At 37.1% G+C, this 21,566-nt stretch overlaps 1 protein-coding gene and 1 non-coding gene across 2 annotated transcripts; one reads left to right on the top strand and one right to left on the bottom strand.

The window, feature by feature from the left end:
• Positions 1–789: 789 nt before the first annotated feature.
• Positions 790–19,976, top strand: LOC150075939 (kelch-like protein 10). Its single transcript, XM_090387217.1, has 5 exons — positions 790–1,253; positions 2,661–2,781; positions 7,243–7,415; positions 9,988–10,096; positions 19,788–19,976. Exons 1-5 carry the CDS (start codon positions 790–792, stop codon positions 19,974–19,976), a joined length of 1,056 nt encoding a protein of 351 aa, XP_090243343.1.
• On the bottom strand, positions 7,919–7,999 carry TRNAL-UAG (transfer RNA leucine (anticodon UAG)). The gene has a single exon. It is a non-coding gene; the product is annotated as a tRNA-Leu (tRNA).
• Positions 19,977–21,566: the final 1,590 nt, after the last annotated feature.

Raw genomic sequence — 21,566 nt, 5'->3', positions numbered from 1 at the left:
ATAAAGTCTACGCTTGGATCCAAAAATTTCAAATTTGGATTCGTCCATCCATAGTACGTTTTTCCACTCTCCAATTGTCCAATGTCGAGGGCTCTTAGACCAACCAACTGTTTCTTTCAACTTGATTTTATAAGTTGCATCTCTTACTTCTCAACTTATGTTATTGCAAAGCACTTTAGAATCAGCTACAATCTTCTATAATATTAAAACAATACTCCTTACTTTCTAGAATATTCTAGAATCTACCTCCACATTCAGCAATCTTCTACAACTTTCTGGAATAATCTGGATTATTGTAGCGATTTCCTAAATATTATTTAATTTTTTTTTGTTTTTATTCATAAAAGAAAATAATTGGTAAACAATTTAGCCCTATTTTAATAAAAACTTCGAAAATTAAGAAAAATGAAATGCGATTGCAAACTTTTAGACAGAGTGTATGTACCGAGTTGACTTGGAGATAGCATTAATCACTTACCTGGTCGAATCAAATTATGGATCTCGTTATTTCCGATTATTCAAGATACTTTCTCTTCGATTTCGTTGACTCTTCCCGATGGAAGATGCACAACTTTACTGGTTAAAAACTGATGGTATTTTTAATTCAACAAAGATGAGGTCAAAAGAGAGAAAAGCAAGAAAGAGACAATTGTTGGTTAGGTTAACATTGTTTTCACAGCAGTAATAATCATTTAGTGTTTTTCGATTATACAACAATAAAACTTGATATCAGATAATCAAAACTATCATTACAAGATAAACATGGTTTAACGTAAACTGCTCTCAAGTATGGAAACAGTTTCGGTAGTCCAAAACCAACAACCAACTGAGGAACCTTTAGGAATAAGTGCTTTTCGCAATCTAAATAAATTTCGGGAGGAATGCTTGTTCTGCGACGCTATCCTGAGAACTGAAGATGGAACCACAGTTGCAGTTCATCGTTGTATAATGGTTACCTGCAGTTCTTATTTTGAAGCTCTGTTCATTCGGTGGAATAAAATCGATGTTACACTTCCAGGATTAAGTGGAAAGATGCTCCAGTGGCTAATTGAATATGTCTACACTCGTTCTGTTTTGGTGTCGTGGGAGACAGTTCAAGAAATCCTTTCCACGGCTGATCAGTTCGGTATTATTGCTCTTTTGGAAGCTTGCTATGAGTTTCTGGAAACCAATTTATCACCAGAAAATTGCATATCTGTGTGGAAGTTCAGCGCTGCGTACAGCTGCATCCCATTGACAACATCGGCATTCGCGTAAGTTCAATTCTTTCTCTCTCTTGCAATAAATAGCAAAAATACTAGTATTAATACTTTATAATAATATCATTATTATAAAATAATGATATTATAACGTCGTTAAATTTTGTTAATTGTATACACCGAGTGATCACTGAATTATGATCAACTACCTAATATCATGTTGGGCACCGTTCGCATAGACTTCAAGTGGATTAAGGTCAAGCCAATTTGGAGGCCAAACAAGATGGGTGATATCCTCCTCGAACCACTCGTGCACAGTGCGGACCCGATGATAAGGCGCATTAATCGTCTTGGAAGATCCTGTTTCTGTCCGAACAAAATGCAACATGGAACGGTGGTCTTCTAAGAGCTGTTGGTAGACCTCACCAGTGAAACGTTGGTCCATACACACTAGCAGTCCTGGTTCTTGCTAGCAAAAAATTTCCTGGCTTCATCACGTTCTCAATCTCCCAGGGAAGATTGGGGACGTGATGAATGTCCTCTGTGTTTAAATTCGTGTTCATTTACTGCCTGCACTGCGCATGTGCATTCGTAGTTTTACAGATTTTACAGGGTTTGGCAACATCATGTGCAGAATAAATAAGGTTACTTAAATTTCTTGTCCCTCACACTTATTCGCATTTTCATGATCTCCCATTAAAAGAGGGTTACCACATTTTTCCCATTCAAATCCAATAACTTCAAGAATATGGGAAATAAACATAAACCATTCTGGATTTCCGTTGGAATTAAATAATAATAATTATTATTTAAATTAAATTAAATTTTATGACTTTATTTAATTAATGATTTGCCATTTATTTAAAAGGCGAGACTTGTTAAATGTCAGATTAACATTTTGTCGATGTAATATTAATGTGAGAAGGTTAAACGCCGATTGTGGTACTTTCAAATATGTTTGAAAGTTGTGCAATATCAGAGCAACTCGTTATGAAAGCCAAGTTTGCTCTGCTGTGATCTGATGAATTGCAGTTCTTGTTGGCTCCTTTCCAAGATCCCGTTGTAAATATTGGAAACATTCCAGGAACAGGTAGTCAGTTCCTGAGATATGTGGTAACCCTTCCTTAAACTCCTGCAACTGTAAGTTTTGGAGATTCTCATTAATCCTTTTTCTTTTTTTTGGTTAATTCTCTAATAACCAATTTATTCAAATGGTAAGTCAGTTTAAAGGTCAAAGCGCAAATTAAAAAGTTTCTCCGCCAAAATAGTCAATGCTATATTATGAAGATCATTCAATGTTTTCCTCTTCTATCCATTATGCATGTCGTAGTGTGATTTTTATGAGAAATTTTCATATTTTGAGTGACAGATAATTTTATTATGCACGTTTTCATTAAATCAAAAGATATTTTCTTCTGCCCTTTCATTCTAATTGACTATACTCTCTCTCTCTCTATGCAGGTACATTTTGAGAAACTTTTCTGATGTTATAGAGATCGATGAAGATTTCTTGAATCTTTCAATCGAAGAAATTGTCGCTCTCTTACGCTCAGATTATCTTCATGTGAAGGAGGAAAGCTTAGTATGGTACACCGCACTTAAATGGATAAACCACGATTCGAAAAGTAGACGCGAATTCATTAAGCCTCTCCTCGGCTGCGTGAGACTTCGACTTCTTGGAAACGTTTTTATCAGCAACAACATCCTGAATAATTCTTTTGTGAATTCAAACAAGGACTGTGTAGATATGATAAATCACAGCTTAAGTTTGCAAAAGAGCACCGGCAGAGAAACGAATCTACATCGCATACCTCATGAACTTACATTCGCTATAGGAGGATGGACAGCAAATGGTCCCACGAATATCACGGAGGTCTATGATTCTAAAGTCAACAGGTGGATCAAAGTACGTTTTCCTATTTATATTGCGGTCATTGAATCATATCTTGAATCATGAAATCATTGCTATTTCCTGCTTGAGATGTCACAATGTAGATCTTTCTACAAGACACCATCCACAAAAATTATCAGTCGAACACTATACTACAAAAAGTAGATCTAAACCATCAAACTGCAAATATTTTATCACAATGAAACCCCTTTTGATGCTTTTTTTTTATGCATGGTTTACCTGCTCAATATTCACCATTTGGCACAGGAAAAACTTTTATGGACATTTCTGTACCGTGGCTCACTTAGTCTCAAGTGGGGACTGCTGGTTTTTTCCTTCCGAAAACTGGGGGGATTTAATTCCCCAACACACGAACTGCACACACAAAATAAATGTAATTTACAGACAGACTATATACTGTATATGATCCTTCAAGGTTCCGTGCTGGTAACACAGTAATTATAATAACCATCCTTCCACAATGATGGAAAAGGCCGCGTTCAAATTTCGCTAATGATAAGATAATGTTTATGGGCTTTTTAAAACATGACCGAGTTAGTCAGCCTCAGGCGAAGGTTGCATGGTTTCTTCTCCCGAAAACTAGGATTTTTCATCCAGCAAACAGGCAAACCGACGAAGAATACGCGCAGTAGCAGACACTATATTGACTCCTCATGCGATACCTCATAGTATTGGTTTACTCAGTGCGAATTCTAAACATCTGAACCCCATTTCTGTTTGTTGCTATACGGAAATCCTCCGCGACGGTATAGTGGTTTCGCTACTTGTCATTCGTTTGGAGAGATCATTTGCTTCGTTTCTAAAAGGATCGCTAAAGGACTTTAGCAGTCCTTTTCGATCGAGGCTATAGTTATCTGATCTCAAACGGAAGGAATAGGGTTTTTCTCCTTAAATTATTTCTGGTTTTCAGCCAGGACAACATGCAAATCAGCCCTTACTAGTAAAGCCTTTCCTCACTCTGAAGGAACTTTCATCCAAAAAGATCAATGAGAAGTATCTGTTCAATTTAGTAGCTTTTGCCCTTTTTTGCCTGGCTAACTAGGTCGGCGTTCTTCAACCACCAATCCCTTTTCAAAGCTCTAATCAGGCTGTCGGTGTTCATCGGATCTCTATACGAGATCGCATGCTTTGGATTGACAACTAGACTACAGGACAATTATATCTCCTGTAGCGACTAGGAAAACTGATCATCTTTCACTGGTCATATGTACTGTAGAAAAGATATTTTTCATATTAAGTCCCAAGGGTTTGTTTTCATAATAAATACGAACGTCCCTTATTCATGCATTTATTGGAATTTGGTGAAATAATTGGGCACCTAAATCAGCGTGGAGTGTAATCTACCTTTAATTTCTTAAAGAATTGCAGATTATCCTCAGCCGTTTCCTGGTACTTCCCGTACCATTTTCTTCAGTGAACTCCTGTAATGCTGTCCTTCTATCACAGGAGTTATAACGTCAATAATACCAATATCTTGGTATGATTAAGAGGCTGATGGTATCATAGCGACAGCATTACAGAAGTTCACTGAAGAAGTGGTACGGGAAGTATCATGAAACGTCTGAGAACAATCTGTAATTATTTAAGAAATTAAAGGCAGATTATACTCAATGCAGGTTTAAGTGCTCAATATTTTCAGCAAATTCCAATTTTTAATATATCTGGGCACCATTCCACTTGAAGAACATTTAAGATTCATGTATTTATTGGTAATCTCGAAGTCACTTCTGTCACCAGCTACTCAAAGTCACCCGGAATAAAAATGACGTTTTTTAGGGTTCTGAAAAGTGGTACTCTAAAAGAGGAAGATCCGCGACTGTACGAAAGGGACTGGGAAGCATAGTATACTAAACTTTTTTTATTTTCTGTGATTTTTTCTCTGATCTTCAGATTTGTATGAAGAAGTGCACTGTTATGTTCAAACACACTCGGTGGCCGAGTTAGTCGGTCTCAGGCAAAGAGAGCCTTTTCTGTCATAGAAATTCAGGTTTTTTGTTAGAAAAATAGGCAAACTGATCAGAGGATTGTGAAATTTATGGATACAACATATATGAGTAGATGGGGTTATTATAGGGTGGCCGTAATATCACAGCTTCTTTGGGGTTTTTTGTGGTCCAAGCTTAATTTAAATGTTTAATATAGCCATTCGAGTTTATTATTTGTTCTTTTGACATTATTTTCTTTTAAAACAATTATAAATAATTAATGATCATACATACTATCTAAACCAAGGAAAAAAGGAACGCTAAATACACCACGAAATTAAAGTGACAAATTAATGCTCCAATTGGAGTTATACTTGGCACGGTGCGATTCTGCTACTTGATTGTTTTAAATATTAAAGTAATATCCGAAACAAAATGAAATTATAAAAATAAACAAAGCAGTGTAAATGCATGACTCCCTTTCGAAAGGGACACACTCACACACCCACCAAAGAATGAGTGCTACTTTCATAATAAATGAAATTAAATAAATAGGGACAACTCACAAGCACTTACCTCTTCAAGGAAGGATATCAGTCCTTGTGGATGGATCGTATTTAGGTTGTTCAACGCTATTCATCCAAATGTCAACAGATGTCTTTATATGATCCGAACACAGAAAGAAAATAAAGAACTAAAATCAGTTTTGCCATATTATTTTCATAGTATGTTAAGTGTTACTTTTATTATAAAGCCTTAAAGATATAACCACATTTGTCTTTATGGTAAAATTATCTAAACCAAGTTAAAAATTTACACTTTCTTAGATCAGTTTGTCTTTATTGCTACTGATACTACTGAAATATACACTGTGCTGCCACTTTATTAGGTACACTCCTGCTTTGCACATAAATGGTTTGTCCCACAACGTTGCAAATCACATGACCACAGTTGTGGATATAAATGCAGCAGAACAACCTTTCTAGTATCACTTAAGCGTACAAACCGTAGCAAGAATGGGGAAAAGGAGTAATCTAACGGACTTCGAACGTGGCATGGTAGTAGGTGCAAGACGTGCTGGACAAAACATCTCTGAAACAGCAGTTCTCCTGAACTTTTCACGCACCACAGTTTCGAGAGTGTATCGAGAATGGTACAACGAACAGAAAACATTTTCTCAACGAACCTCCTGTGGAAGAAAATCGCTTGTTGATGAGAAAGGTCAGAGGAGGATGGCTAGAATTGTGCAAGCAAACAGACGGGCCACAATATCGCACATCACGTCAGAATACAACCTTGGTGCTCAGAACAAAATATCACAACTCACCACTAGTCGCACTTTGTCGCGAATGGCCTACAACAGCCGACGGCCACATCGCATACCTTTGTTATCAATGAAGAACAAGACAGCATGCCTCCTGTGGGCACAGCAACACTAGCACTGGACTATCAAGGATTGGAAAACAGTTGCTTGGTCTGACGAGTCGAAGTTCCTTGTGCATCATGTTGATGGAAGGCTCTGAATTTGGCGAAAACAACATGAATCCATCGACCCGTCATGTCTTACGACTACTGTGCAAGGTTGTGGGGGCAAATGGTGTGGGGAATGTTTTCTTGGCACACGTTGGGTCCATTGATACCCATAGATTCACGTCTGAATGCCACATCTTACCTAAACATCGTTGCTCACCAAGTGCTTCCGTTCATGTTGACAGTTTATCTACAGTTTATCATTTTCCTCCAGGAACATGATAATGACTTTTCTTTGCTGCAGTGGCCCGCTCAGTCCACGGATCTCAATCCTATTGAGCATCTTTGGGATGAGCTGGAAAGGGCTGTTTGCTGCAAGCCTACATCTCCGTCGAATCTCAAAGAACTGCGTGATACACTCATGTCTGCATGGTACTCCATTCCTGCACAACGTTTTCAGCATCTTGTTCAATCCATGTCTAGACGAATTCAAGCTGTTTTGAAGGCTAAAGGAGGCTCAACACGCTACTAGGTAGGTGTACCTAATAAGTGGAAGTACACTGTAAGTAGTATGAATATTTTTACTGAAATAGAAAGAATATTAGAAAACGTTCGTTTTTCTGTGCAAGAATTTTGATTTAAATTTATTATTCAGTCAATAATACTGTTTTAATTATTCTTATATTTAAAATATGGCTATTTCTGGGTTTTTTTTTTTTTAATGTTTTCTTTAAAGGTACCCGAAGCATATTTGCACGAAAAACGTTCCGATCTTATTTGTGTAGCTATAGGATTCAACATTTATGCTATAGGAGGTTACAAAAGAAGAAGAAATTATCTCAGTAACTGCGAATGTTTCAACGTAATTGATTTAAGGTGGACTTCCGTATCTCCAATGAATGACAAGAGGTAAGCGAGTTAAATATAAAATAAAATAAAACACGTTTTTAATTTAAAAAAAATACTCAATTTTTTATATTACTAAGAAACTAACCCTAAAAAGTTGCATATCAAGTTTTCCACATTGTGGAAAAGACCTTTCGTGTTTGGGGTTTTCATACAAAAAAAAATAATAATAATAAATAAATAAAAGTGTATAATTTATTTTGGGATTGCTGTTCCCCAAGCCTTGCATTGCTGCATTAAAACAACCTTTATGTTTAACATTAAAAAATATGTAACGTTATTAGTCTTTTTTTTTATTTATTTAATTTATTATTTTTTTTTTATTTAATTAAGAATATTCACAAATTGGAGTGAGAGATCAGATTTTTGGCTAAGCTGCTTTCAGACTTGCCGTTTTTTGTTTAATAAATGATTTGTGGAAGTCGAATCACGCAATGAATTAGCCAAAAATCTTCTTGAGAAGAAATTTAAAAAAACAGAAATATAAAATGAAAAAAATTGATTTTTGGCAGCGGTGGGATTCGAACCCACGCCTCAGAGAGACTGGTGCCTAAAACCAGCGCCTTAGACCACTCGGCCACGCTACCTTGCGGGTATATCTTTCTATTCGCCTTGTTTTGTGAGCAATAGATGGATTAGTATTATCTATAACTACAAAATAAGTGTTCGTGTAATATTGCTGATTATTAGAACTAGTAGGTACCCAAGTACAATTTTTTGCGTCTTTACCAAGTAACAAAAATATAAGATATATATTTTTCCATTTCAAAAATTAAATTATTATTTTATTTATTTATTTATTTTTAAATAAAAGGTTAGTTAGATAGGCGTTTTAGTATGTCAGGTAGGCGTTTTTGTTTCATTTCATTTTAATTTATTACTTATTTATTATTATTATATTTTATTTTATTTTTGTATTGTTTATTTATTATTTGCTTTTATCGTATAGTTACTTTCGGATAGTGCAGCAAAAGTCTCGGGTTTCGTTGCACCATGCGGCTAAATTATTATTTAGCACTTCATAAATGAAATTTAATTTAATAAAAATAAAATTTTCTTAATAAATTATTATTAAAAAGATTCCAGCTTTTATATGAAAACTGCATGATTTTATTATAATTGATTTAAATTATAAAAGCAATTGTAGTCATTTTTTAAATTAATAATAAGTTTGGTTATTTTTATTTTTTAACTCTAATCAACGCCTACAATGAATAGCAATTATGGCTTGGGACACATTTCCTCTACAACGATCACAATTCTTAGTTTTCAGAAATCGAATTAGTTTTCAGAATTAGTTTTCAATTCTTAGTTTTCAGATCCTAGCTAATCAAGAATCAACAAACTTCGCAATTATTCCCAACTTTGTATCGCACAATGGGATGGCCTAGTTGCTTACAGTATTGAAGAGATATTACTTATAATATCTCTTTCTTGCTTTCTTGGTGATTCCCTTCTAATTCTGACTCTCTCTCTCAGGGTAATATGGAATTTTTTTTATTTATTTATTTATTTTATTTTATTTTTATTATTATTTTTTTTTTGGCTGGTGCAGCATAAAGCCTCAGGCTTCCTTGCATCATATGGCTAATAATAATAATAATAATAATAATAATAATAATAATAATAATAATAATAGAGTACAGTACTGATGAATCTATTCCTCTGGTGGCCTAAATTGTTTCAACATCTTGTCGTCAGCTGCCGCCACTGACAGTGTTTAGTTTACTATTAAAAGCAGAGTTACTGGAAGAAAATGAAAACGTACGCACGAATGGTACTTAATTTTTTTTTTTTTTTTTATTATTATTAATTTATTTTTTATTTCAGTTGGCATAAAACTACAGAACGTATGCCTAATTGTTGTTAGTTAGGGTTAAATAGAAAAAAATATAATTAATATACATACTCCAATTATCAGGCTATTTGTGTATTTTGTTTTGCCTTATATTAGTCAAACTGGAGTTCTTTCTTGCTAAAACAAACCCTGATCAAAGGTTATGGATAAAGCCTAAAGAATGCAATTTTTAATTGAAAGAAAGTTAAAAGTTATATATTATGATAGTATTACACTTGTTTATGGTAAACCACAAACACCGAGATCCTTTTTATGAGCTATGTTGCAAGTCCTTTTTAAAGATAGTTATGTTGCTCAGATCTTTTTCAAAAAGATCCTGAAACAAAGATTTAATTTTTTAGTTAAAAATTAGAGCATTTCCCGTTGGTAAAGATCATTTCTTTATTAACGAGAAAAGCCGATTTATTTTGGCTAATGCTCCTTTCTTCATATTTCTGCTGATAAGCTTGCTTTCTTGCATCACATGCCTCTATTAATGCTAGTGTTAATTAAAAGAATAATGTTTTGAGTTCATTTGTAATCTCGACATCGATGGTACTGCAGAAAATAATTATTGTTTTTATGTTTGAAATTAATACAATAGACACCACATTGTACAGAAATAAAATGTAATATAGTTAAGTTTTAAGAATTAAATATTGTTTGCACGTTGGATTAAGCTAAAAGTAATATTGCAGGATTCAGTTCAGAATGTAATTATTTGTTTTGTTTCCTCAGGGCATGTCATGCTGGTGCAGTTATTAATGGTATCATATACGCAATGGGAGGATATAATGGCTATAATCATTTGCGAACAGCTGAGAAATATGATCCACTCTCGAACCAAGTAAGTACGCAATTTAATATGAAATCTGACTCAGTCTACTCGCTAGCCACTTTATTAAGGCAATCTCCATATGACACACTGGATCAGGGGCGGGCCGTCCCGACGATGAAAGCAGTTGGAAATATATTAACAACTTCATCCCATACGTGCCCTAGAGGCACGTATGGGATGAAGTTGTTAATGCAAATTTCAAATGCAAATTTCAGTTACCACCCAGGCGCCATATACCCTAGGAACGGTCTCCACGGGTAACACAGTGGTATCGTCACCGTCCTCCCCACGCTGGGCGGAAAAGGCCCCGGTTCGAATCCCGTCGATCACGCGAGGAACTTTAGTGGACTTTTTTCACTCCGTGACTGAGTTAATCGGTCTCAGGCGTAGATAGCAAGACTTTTTTTCCCAGAAACTGTGTTTTTTTCGTACAGCAAACAGGCAACCAGAGAACCAGCAAACAGGCAACCAGTTGACCAGAGAACACACACAATTTACAGACAAAATAAATATATGGGTAGATCTAATCATTTACGGGGGACCCTAATATCATAATTTGTACATTTTGTACTCTAGGAACGCACCTGCACTGGGCCACTTGTTTCGCTGGATTATTGCTCTGATACTACTTGCCATACAGTCAATGAGGTTCTTAAAATCTAATGGTGAAATAATGTACTAGGCAGTCAGCAAAATGCCTTGCATTTGTTGCAGCCATATACACCGATGAGCCAAAACATTATGACCAGCGAGTTGTTATGCAAATCGAAGCAACTACAGGTGAACTATGGCGCGTGGCTGGTCGGGACACGGTATAAAAAAACACCTGATACTGAGCTCCGTTAATCAGTGTTACTCTTGTTCTTCAAATGAAAAAGGCAGCAGACCTAAGCAAGTTTAACAAAGGCCAAATTGTAATGGCTGACGACTGAGTCAGAGCATATCCTAAACGGCACGGCTGGTGGGGTGCTCACTGTCAGTGTTGTTGCACCTACCGAAAGTCTTCCGAGGAAGGAAAACCCAAGAACTGCCAGCGAGGGTGTTGGACGACCACGGCTCATCGATGCTCGAGGTGAGCAAAGGCTCTCCCGGATGGTACGTGGCAACAGAAGGGTGGCGCAACTCTCCGGTAATTAGAATGCTGATGACGGGAGTAATGTGTCACAACACAATAAATCGAACTCTACCGAAAATGGGGCTGCGTAGCCGGAAGCCACTCCGAGTGCCCATGCTGACCACGATTCAACGGCGACAGTGCTTACAATGGGCACGCGAGCATTGAAACTGGACCTTGGGTGATTGGAAGAAGGTCGTCTGGTCCGATGAATCACGTTTCCTGTTGCACCATGTGGACGGCTGGGTACGTGTGTGTCATTTACCAGGGGAAGTGATGCCACCTGGATGCACTGTGGGACGAAAACAAGCCGGTGGCGGTGGTCTTATGCTTTGGGCGATGTTCTACTGGGATACCCTAGGTCCAGTCATCCATGTGCTGGCCGGGCACTCTGACGTCTACAACCTACCTAAAAATCTGATTTTTTTTTTTTTTTTTTTTTTTTCAGATGCAGATTTTTTTATTTTATTTTTATTTATTTTTTTTTTTTTGCTGGCTCTCAGGTGTGGGGACCTGGGAGCGGGATTTTGTGGGCACCTGCCGGTTTTGCACGGCCACTGATCAGTGTGGGATTTTCTGGTGCTATGTTAGCACTGACATAGAAGTAGACCCAGGTTCGGCTCCTAATGCTAGGGTGAGCATCAAGTGGTATTTGCCCATATTGGTGACTGCCGCCTGATGGCAGAGAGGCTTGTTAAATACACATTTGCACTTCAGACCGATGTGATTAAGAGTTTTTTTTTTCCCCTCTACATGACAATTGGTGGAGATGGACGAATAGTCCTGGTGCTACTGTGAGACAAGTATACATATACAAAAATACAAATACCTACCTAAACTTCATTGCTGACCAGGTACACCCATTCATGGCAGTGGTCTTCTCCTCTGGCAGTGTGCCATCTTTCTGCAGGATAATGTGCCATGCCACACAGCCCAGACTGTTAAAGACGTAGAACATGAGGAAGACTTCCAGGTATTGCCCTGGCCTCCAAATTCTGCAGACATCAATCCCATCGAGCATCTGTGGTTTGTGTTGGAACAGCAAATCCGATCTGCGGAGTCTCAACCACGGACCTTACAGAAGTTAAAGGATTTCCTGGTTACGTGTTTGTACCAGATATCACAAGACACATTTAGAAATCTTGTAGTGTCCATGCCTCGCCGGATACGAGCTGTTTTGGCTGCATGTGGAGGACCAACATCATATTAGGTAGGTGGTCATAATGTTTTGGCTCATCGTTGTTTATAGTTATGGTGTTTTCGTAAGACGTCATTCCGGTTCATCTCTCAGATACTCGTTTGAAATCGAAACTGCATTGGCCGTGGCAGATCTGAAAAGTCCCTATTGCGTTCCTTAAATCACTGACGAATACGTTTAGAGGGGTGACACATTTATAAACCACCCTGCCAAACTTTGTATTGGTTGTTGTATGGTTTTAGGCACATAACCCCAGGGGCTCACATCTGGTGAGTATGGGCTTGGCACACCCAGGGTCCTCAGCTGGATATCATCATTCTTCTCTTTCTTGGTGATTTCCTTCTACTTCTTTTCTCTTTTCTCTCTCTCTCTCTCTCTCTCTCTCTCTCTCTCTCTCTCTCTCTCTCTCTCTCTCTCTCTCTCACACACACACACACACACACACACACAGGGTAACTCAGAAATTTTTTTTTTGGCTGGTGCAGCATAAGCCTCAGGCTTCCTTGCACCATATGGCTAATAATAATAATAATAATAATAATAATAATAATAATAATAATAAACAACTTAGGCCATATTGTGCCATACGTAATATGTCTGTAAATTGCGTATGTTCTGTGGTTGATTTCCTGTTAGAAGGACGAAAAAACCCGATTTTCCGGGAGAAAAAACAACCACGCTACTCTCGCCTGAGACTGATTAACTCAGGCATGTTGTGAAAAAAACCCATAAAAAGCGTCATTGAAGGGACACGATCAGGTTTTTTCCACCTGGTATGGGAAGTGGTAATTATGCCAACTGTGCTACTCACCAGGGTGCCAAATTTTGCATCATCTGCAAACTTAGACATTAAGTTTGATATGACTTCATCAGGATCATTAATACTGAAAATAACAATGGGCTCAGCACTGGGGGTCCCCCTGGGGGACTCCAGTAATAACATTAATCCAAGAGGATCAGTGGCCACTGATAACCACTCTCTGTGTTATTTAACTCAATTATCTCTTTATCCATAGCAGTAACACACTGCTGTGGATAAAGCTGCTCTAATACCACACTGCTCCAATTTGTGGACAGTCTTTTGTGTGCTACAGTTTAAAAAGCTTTTCTGAAATCTAAGTACTTGATAATGAATTATTTTTTTGCATCCAGCTCCTTTGTTTCTGTATCAGCACTGCGTCACAGCATCCAACGAGATTAGTCGGAGAATATCGTCGATTAACAAATCAATGCTGTGACAACAGTAACTGTTTGATCACTCCTCCTGCCCAGACAGAAGAAACGAAGACCAAAAGATAGGCTAAGAATACATTCCAACAGACACTACAATGATCTACATCAAAACCACATAGATAAAATGGATTCCGATGCTCACGAGTGGCACACACTTTCCCCGAGACTGAAGGATACATGCTCGCCATTCAAGACCTTGTAATCAGAAACTGTAGAAAATATATCGTTAAAGAACCTGGACTGATAGATGACACACGTCGACGATACCACCTGGCACCAAAAACAATCCACCATTTCCTCGCAGGATGCAGAGTAATCGCCCCGATCGAGTACACTGATAAACGCCACCAGATCGCTAGGATAATACATCCAGAAGCTAGCAAAGAAATACGAATTGATCAAAGAAGGTGTACTATATTACAAGTACGAATTCTAGCCTGTATTAGAGACCCAACTACAAGCTGTACTGGGACCTGCACAACAGATCGGACATAGCCCTCGTCCACAAGAAGGAAAATGCTATCTGTATGATCCACATTGCGGCGCCCAGCACTGGAAACCTCCAGAAAACCTACAAGGAAAAGATCAGGAAGTACACAGATCTAAAACAGGGATGTAGGTCAGAGAGGTGTGGCATATGGGACAAGTAACGACCATCCCAATTACTGTGCCAATCACTGGAATGGTGCCAAAGACCCTACACAATAGCCTAGCAACAGGTTTGTCCGAGAATACTTAAAAGGAACTCCAGAAAATCGTAATTCTGAACACCTGTAGGTTAGACAGAGAGTTCCTCGACCAATAGTGATAACAGCCGAACATAACAACCACCCCGTGCACTTGGTGCCAGTACACCTCACGGGATGTAGGAGCCTACGTCGGGGAGAAATAATAATAACGGGATGGGAAAAAAACAGTTAGGAGAAGAAGAAAGATATAATAATAATAAGCATGTGACCATATATCATTAAACACAAAACGCTTAATTATTGTAAACTAGAGGTCTATGTTGCATGTCAGTTTCAAAGATGGTTGTCTTGCTCCGATCTTTTTTAAAAATATCCTAAAACAAAAGTTTTTTTTTTTTTTTAGTTAAAAAATTAGAGCTTTTCCCGTTAGTAAGTTCATTTCTTTATTAACGAGAAAAGCCAATTGAGATTTCATTGCTAGATCATGAGATACCAGATGATTAAAAGAATAATGTGCTGAGTTCATTTGTAATCTTGACATCAATGGTACAGCATAAAATAACTGCTGTTTTTATGCTTGAAATTAATACAATAGACACTACATTGTACAGAAATAAAAATTAATATAAGTTTTTAGAATTAAATTTTATATGTATGAGGTACTTTTTTGTGATAATACTCAGTGGAAAAAAATATATATACTGGGGCCGTCCCCCACTAGATTGCAAATTCCCCAACCTGATTATTAACAACCATACCAAACCAATTGTCAGAGCCTTCGCGGTGACGGACCTGTTAGCAGTGGCGTAGCTACCATGTAGGCAGGGAAGGCAATTGCCTCCAGGCCCGGTGTCTTTGGCTGTCTCATCTTTTTGCAATTTTCATTAATTAAGTAGGGGCCTGAACATGTTCTTTGCCTCCAGGCCCGAAAATGGGTAGCTATGCTACTGCTTGTTAGTATGGTAGTTTCGTCACTGATACCAAATATAGTTATGCATTTCTTTAAGAATAAATTGTAAAATGGGATGCCTGCATGGTCATTTCAAGGTTTGGAATTATAAACGAATATGTTCAATTTTGACCTGTGATAATATATGTATTGAATATTAAATATTTTTCCTTCATAGAATAAGAATTACTGAGACACTTACCTCAGCATTATGAATATTCACTATTAAAATACTAAAAAGAAACCCTTGTCAATGTAAGCTAATTCATGGGTCCTGTTTGTTTAACAGTGGTCCTTCGTCCATGCAATGCACCATAAAAGAAGTTGTACAGCATGTACCGTGTTGAATGGGCAGTTGTATGTTGTAGGTGGATGTAATTATGACCACGTCGTTAACACAGTTGAACGTTACGACCCTTCAAGAAACTATTGGACTTTAATAAAACATATGAAACAGCTTCGATGTCGCTTGTCCTGTATTTCCTACAAAAATTGCATCTACGTTCTGGGAGGATGTTATGGTGGCAGTTTAAAATCCTGTGAGAAGTATGATCCCCAAACTGAGAGATGGACTTTAATAGAAGAGATGATTATTCCCAGGGAAAATTCAACTTCAGAGGTAAACATAGATTAGATAACTAAATTCTATTTATTTTAAATTTAACATGGGATATCTCACAAATTATTATGATATTTATTCTGATCGACTGCAGTGTAGGCCTAGGTTAGCAAAAGGGAAAAAGAAAAGAACAACTTAACAGTTTCATTTCATGCTGGACATATGTAGAAATTTCACTGATAAAAAATATTTTTGGGGGAGGATGGTTAAATAAATGTGAAGAGAAATACATTTAAACCTTATTCAATTTGGGGGATTTATCCTGATCCCGACCTGTGTACACTTCTTTTTTAGCATCTTTTGAAAGTAGGTTAAGTGGTAACAAAATTTGAACTGAATTACTGCATACACCGATGAGCCAAAGCATTATGACCAGCAAGTCATTATGCAAATTGAAGCAATTGCACGTGGACGGGAGCATGCACGGGTCGGGACACGGTATAAAAAACACCTGATACCGAGCTCCGTTAATCAGTGTTACTCTTGTTCAGATGGGAAAGGCAGCAGACAAGCAAGTTTGACAAAGGCTAAATTGTAATGGTCAGACAACTGGGTCAGAGCACATCTGAAACGGCACAGCTCGTGGGATGCTGTTATCCGTGGTCAGTACCTACTGAAAGTGGCGCATTATAGCCTTAGTTGCTAATGCGGCAATAAAACCCAACCAACCAACCTACTGAAAGTGGCCTGAGGAGGGAAAACCCACAAACCGCTGGTGAGGTGTTGGACTACGGCTCTTCGATGCACGAGGTGAGAGAAGGCTCTCCTGGATGGTATGTGGCAATAGAAGGGCGACTGTGGCAACTCGGCGGTAATTGGAATGCTGGTGATGGGAATAATGTCACAATGCACAGTACATCAAACCCTGCTGAAAATGGGGCTGCGCAGCCACAGGCCACTTCGATTGACCATGCTAACCACAGTTCACCGGTGACAGCACCTACAATGAGCACACAAGCATCGAAACTGGACCTTGAGTGATTAGAAGAATGTCATCTGGTCCAATGAATCACATTTCTTGTTGCATCATGTGGACGGCCGGGTATGCGTGTATCATTTACCTGGGGAAGTGATGGCGCCTAGATGCACCGTGGGATGAAAACAAGCCCGTGGCAGTGGTCTCGTGCTTTGGACGATGTTCTGCTGGAATACCCTGGGTCCAGTCATCCATGTGCCGGCTGGGCACTCTGACATCTACCACCTAATTAAACATCATTGTTGACCTGGTACACCCTTTCATGGTAACGGTCTTCCCCTCTGGCAGCGCCATCTTACTTCAGAATAAAGCGGCATGCCATGCCGGGCAGCATTTGAGAATGGTTTGCAGGAATGGATTACTCTGACTTCTAATCACTCGTGGCATAAGCCCATTATAAATATTGTTTACTCTGCATCTAAAAAACTGGGTTTTCTCTTTTGCTCCAGTCATTACTTTTCACACAGCTGAACAGCTTTTCTTCCGAACAGCTGTTCACTCTGTACAAATTTTGGGAGTACTGTTCCCACATTTGGGGCAGAGGTTTTGGGAGTACTGTTCCATCTGGTGCAATAATCCCAAAACCTCTCTCAGGTGTCTAGATTCCATTCAAAAGAGGAGAGGTAGGTTAATTAATGACTAATTTCCAAGTCTCTCTACACTCTTTCTCTCATAGACGTTTTTGCTGCATGCCTTTTCTATAGATACTTCCACTGTTCTTGCGAATTGGCTTCTATAATTCCCATTCTTTCTTCCAAAGCAGTCTGAACATGTGCTGTAACTGGTCAACATCCTTTTGTTGTCCAATTTCAAACTCATAGAACCAACTTTTCTTCTTCGTTATTTATTCATTCTTTTTTATTATACAGATGTTCAAGTCTAATGTTAACAAGTATCTTCTTTCACTTCTCAATCTTCAACTCATGCACAGTACTAAGTACTATAGGTTCATTACCTCTCGTAGTTAGGGTTTTTCATTAAAAAAAACCCTAGACCCCTCCAATTAAGATCATTTAATCACAGCTCAACTAAATTAACATTTAGAAATTCCTCCAGTCTATGGTAAGACTTGAACCTAGACCTCTCCTCCAAATGAGAAAATGAGTGGCAAATCCACTGCTATCCCAGAGAACCTAAGGTCTGCAGTAGCTGAGTGGTCAATGAGTGCAGTAGTACACAGATGGCTGAACTGGTCGGTTTCAGCCATTTGCATTAGTTATCAGCCATGGTTATAGACAACCCAAATTTACTGTTGGCCCTAATGTTGACCACCACCTGAGTCAGGCCACTCCTGAGTACATGCATTTCAGTCAACTGTTGTTTGAGCCCATATGACTGACAAATATAGTTGACAATTACATTGTTGTTAAAATATCTAGTTGTAAACTCTTCTAACCTATGTGGTCTTTTTGAGGTATAAAGAGAACATTAAGGGGTAATATATATAGACACACATTCATGCATTAAGAGATTGGGCCTATACACTCCTGCAAAAAGTTTATAGGCCACTGATAACTGCAACACTAGTGTATTTGTTTCTAAAAACAGTCACAATGAAGCCTTATGCACTTCTGTCAACCTTGGGTCCATATAAGAGCATAAGAAGAAATTTTGCCAGAAAATGCTTAAGATGACTCTGCATGACTTTCCAGGCTACTTTGATGAGCAACACACCCAATGAGATGCTTACATATCAGGATATCTGAATATTTAATATTTTGATAGTGCAGAGAGCAAGCAGTTCCCCTCTGGTGTAATTCTCTGTTACAGGTCTGCAATGTATGCAAAAATTCCCTAGAATGACTATGGAGATTATATATGGTCATTTCTCATTGCTTTTTATTTCTGTATGAACATGTGGGGGCTGAAAAAAGTATTATAATAACTTATTGTAAAAAATGCTCTGCCAGATCAGCTAACTCAACTCCAATTGAAGAGGCCCTCATAAATTTCTTCAGTACTATAATAATCAAATATAGACCTCTCTAAATGAGTGAAAAGTAATAAAACTACTATACTGTCACAGATGCACAAGAAGAATGAGTAAGAATTTTTCTTGTAATTCAACTTTCCAGAACATTTTAAACATTTAAATTAAAGCATATGAGGATTGTACCAAAAGTAATAACCGTGTTTATTTTCAAAAAGTTATTGCAACAAAAGACATTGGCTGGCTATGCATGTTCTACTTCACAAAATTGCCAGAACAACACAAGTAATGCTATATGAGCTTCAAAATCCTTCATTAGGTTAGCTTCTGCATTTTACAATATACTTCATATTACCCATTTGACTCCCTAATCTTCAGTGTTTAATTTTCGTATCTTTCAAAGGTTGATCTCCAAAAGAGAATGCCAAAACAGACAGAAGAAACAAAAACATGTAACACTTGACAAAATCATTCAACAATGTTTCACCACATACTGCTTACTTGACAATTGTGTAAATTTTTGAATTGCTCCTCCCACCTTCCATGCAATCTGGCCCTCCTCACCACAGACTATTGCCTGTACATAATGTTAGCTACTTGACAGATAAGCAATATGAAAATGGTAACGATCACCTTCGTAATGTTTGTAAGGGGAAAACAAACTATTACATGGATTTTTGAAGATCAAAGTACTAGCCATATTTATAACAATCCTTTTGATTTTTATAGAAAAGTAAGAAGTACGTGATATACTTATTGCATATGTATATTACTTTTGCAATAAGTATATTGCAAAAGTACCTTTAAAAAAAAAAAAAAAAAAGGACATTTAAAATAAACAAGCTCATTACTTTTGGTACAATACTTCTTTTTCCTTATTTCCTTAAATCCTTGATTACAGGTTATAATGAAAGCCTTTTGCTTTAACCTGAACAATATGCAAAGCAAATTTCATAAATATTTATTTCATATTTTCTTTAATTTTTTTATAGATAATAGGTGGTAAAATCTGTGTTACTGGGGGTAAAAACTCCAGTACCATTATTGGTCACTGTGAATATTATGACGACAACATCGGCCAGTGGATTCAGTCAGCCATTCTTAACCATAATCGAGAAGGTCACGCTACGTGCACAATTCCTATTCCACCAAATGCTAATCAATACATCCGAAGATTTTGAACTATCGTAATTCGAGATAATATGATTATGAATTTGTACCAGTCCAAAAATGTTCACATAAACAGTTCATTTGCTATTGTGCAGCACTTATGAAAAGAAGAAATTACTGTTTAAAATTTAAATGTAACAAAAGTAAAAGTGTTCTCAAAAGTAATCAAAATTACTATTTTTTTAATACCAAGTACAGTAAATTTTAAATATGCTTAAATTTTTAGTTAGTAGTTTTTAATTAAGTTGTTTAAATTTTTAGATTTCTTTTACTATCATCAGTAAAATTATGGATAGGCATTACAGTCAATTGAAGTTCACTGATATATGAGGAGAGTAAGTGAATTTAACCTTTTAGGTATTCGGACATTTTTGAGTGGGAGCTTTCTTCTGTGATTTCTTTTAACTCATGTGGCATTCTAAACATTTGTTTCTTTGATTTTATTATTTCTGCAGTGTTTTAAAGTTGTCATAAAAACAGAAATCATTATTAAAAGCATTTATGTATAGGAAATTATATAATTATGTTTTAGTGAGAAACAGTAGGTGCATCTTCATTTAGTATGAATGGCTGCCAAAATCTTAATTCTGGTTCTGCTTATGTTCTTGCATCTGACAGATGCATCATGGCAAACTAACGCTTGCACTATCAATGAAGTCCTATTATTTTAACTCCATTCATTTCCTTTCATTTATGTTTACCCTGTTTTTTGGTAGCTCCCAGACAATAGTCATGTCCACCCAATAATTCTCTGATGAAGTACAGAAATCTTTACTTAGCATCCACCAGTGGTTTACCATACCAGAGGATGCTCATCCCAGTACTCAGGTTGCCCAAGCCTGGGTACAAAAAAAAAAAAAAAAAAAACTTTTTCAACCATTACCCATACTCATGCACGTATCCCCATTTATAGTGGGTGTGCTATACCTGTAGATGGTAAAAAAAAAATTTAAGAGGTATGTTGTAAAATAACCTGTTTTCTTTTTGTGAAAACCTCAAAGCAAAACTGCTGTAATATGTTAAAACTTGTGCTACACATCAAACTGTATTTCGTTACTCACAGAGACAATATTATTCAGTTGCATTCTTATGTTATAATGTTGACATTCTATTAAGACATGATACCAGGTCTCCTCCAATACACATGTACACTTACTATTAATTTGTAAACCTAACTGGCACAATTTGGCATTTAAAGAACCATGACCAGTTATAATAAACGATGTATACATTGTAGGGAAAAAACATCTACTCCTATTTTCCATAAATGCAAATTTTACACTGGAATAAAATGCCTTGTCACAATCCCTGTATCACTATTTTCCCAACAATTTTGCCAGAGAGTATACAATTCATTAAGTATTCATGTTTTTGCATTTTTCCTCCCATTATTCAACCGAGTACTAATTCCCATAAATTGTATCTCATTACCATTCCTTAAATAGTACATACATCCTCTGTATAAAATATATACATCTCCTGCTATTACTTACAGGGAATTTGTAGATACGGTTGTAAGAGGAAGGGGTATCAAAAATTTCGTACCCTTACCTAGAAATAATAACCCTAGAAACTTTAATCCTTTTCTATGTACTCTCCAT

The sequence above is a fragment of the Mastigoproctus giganteus genome, chromosome 13 (assembly GCF_048544385.1).
Source record: "Mastigoproctus giganteus isolate SK-2022 chromosome 13, ASM4854438v1, whole genome shotgun sequence".
Classification (NCBI taxonomy): Eukaryota; Metazoa; Arthropoda; class Arachnida; order Uropygi; family Thelyphonidae; genus Mastigoproctus; species Mastigoproctus giganteus.
Note: the sequence above shows the minus strand (reverse complement) of the source record. Positions and strands in the feature narration are given on the sequence as shown.

What these genes read in the sequence shown, in the direction of transcription:
- LOC150075939 (XM_090387217.1), top strand. Translation starts at nt 790, where the DNA reads ATGGAAACAGTTTCGGTAGTCCAAAACCAACAACCAACTGAGGAACCT. An exon ending in TTGACAACATCGGCATTCGC is followed by an intron (nt 1,254 to 2,660) that starts GTAAGTTCAATT and finishes CTCTCTATGCAG; the next exon opens with GTACATTTTGAGAAACTTTT. An exon ending in TCTCCAATGAATGACAAGAG is followed by an intron (nt 7,416 to 9,987) that starts GTAAGCGAGTTA and finishes TTGTTTCCTCAG; the next exon opens with GGCATGTCATGCTGGTGCAG.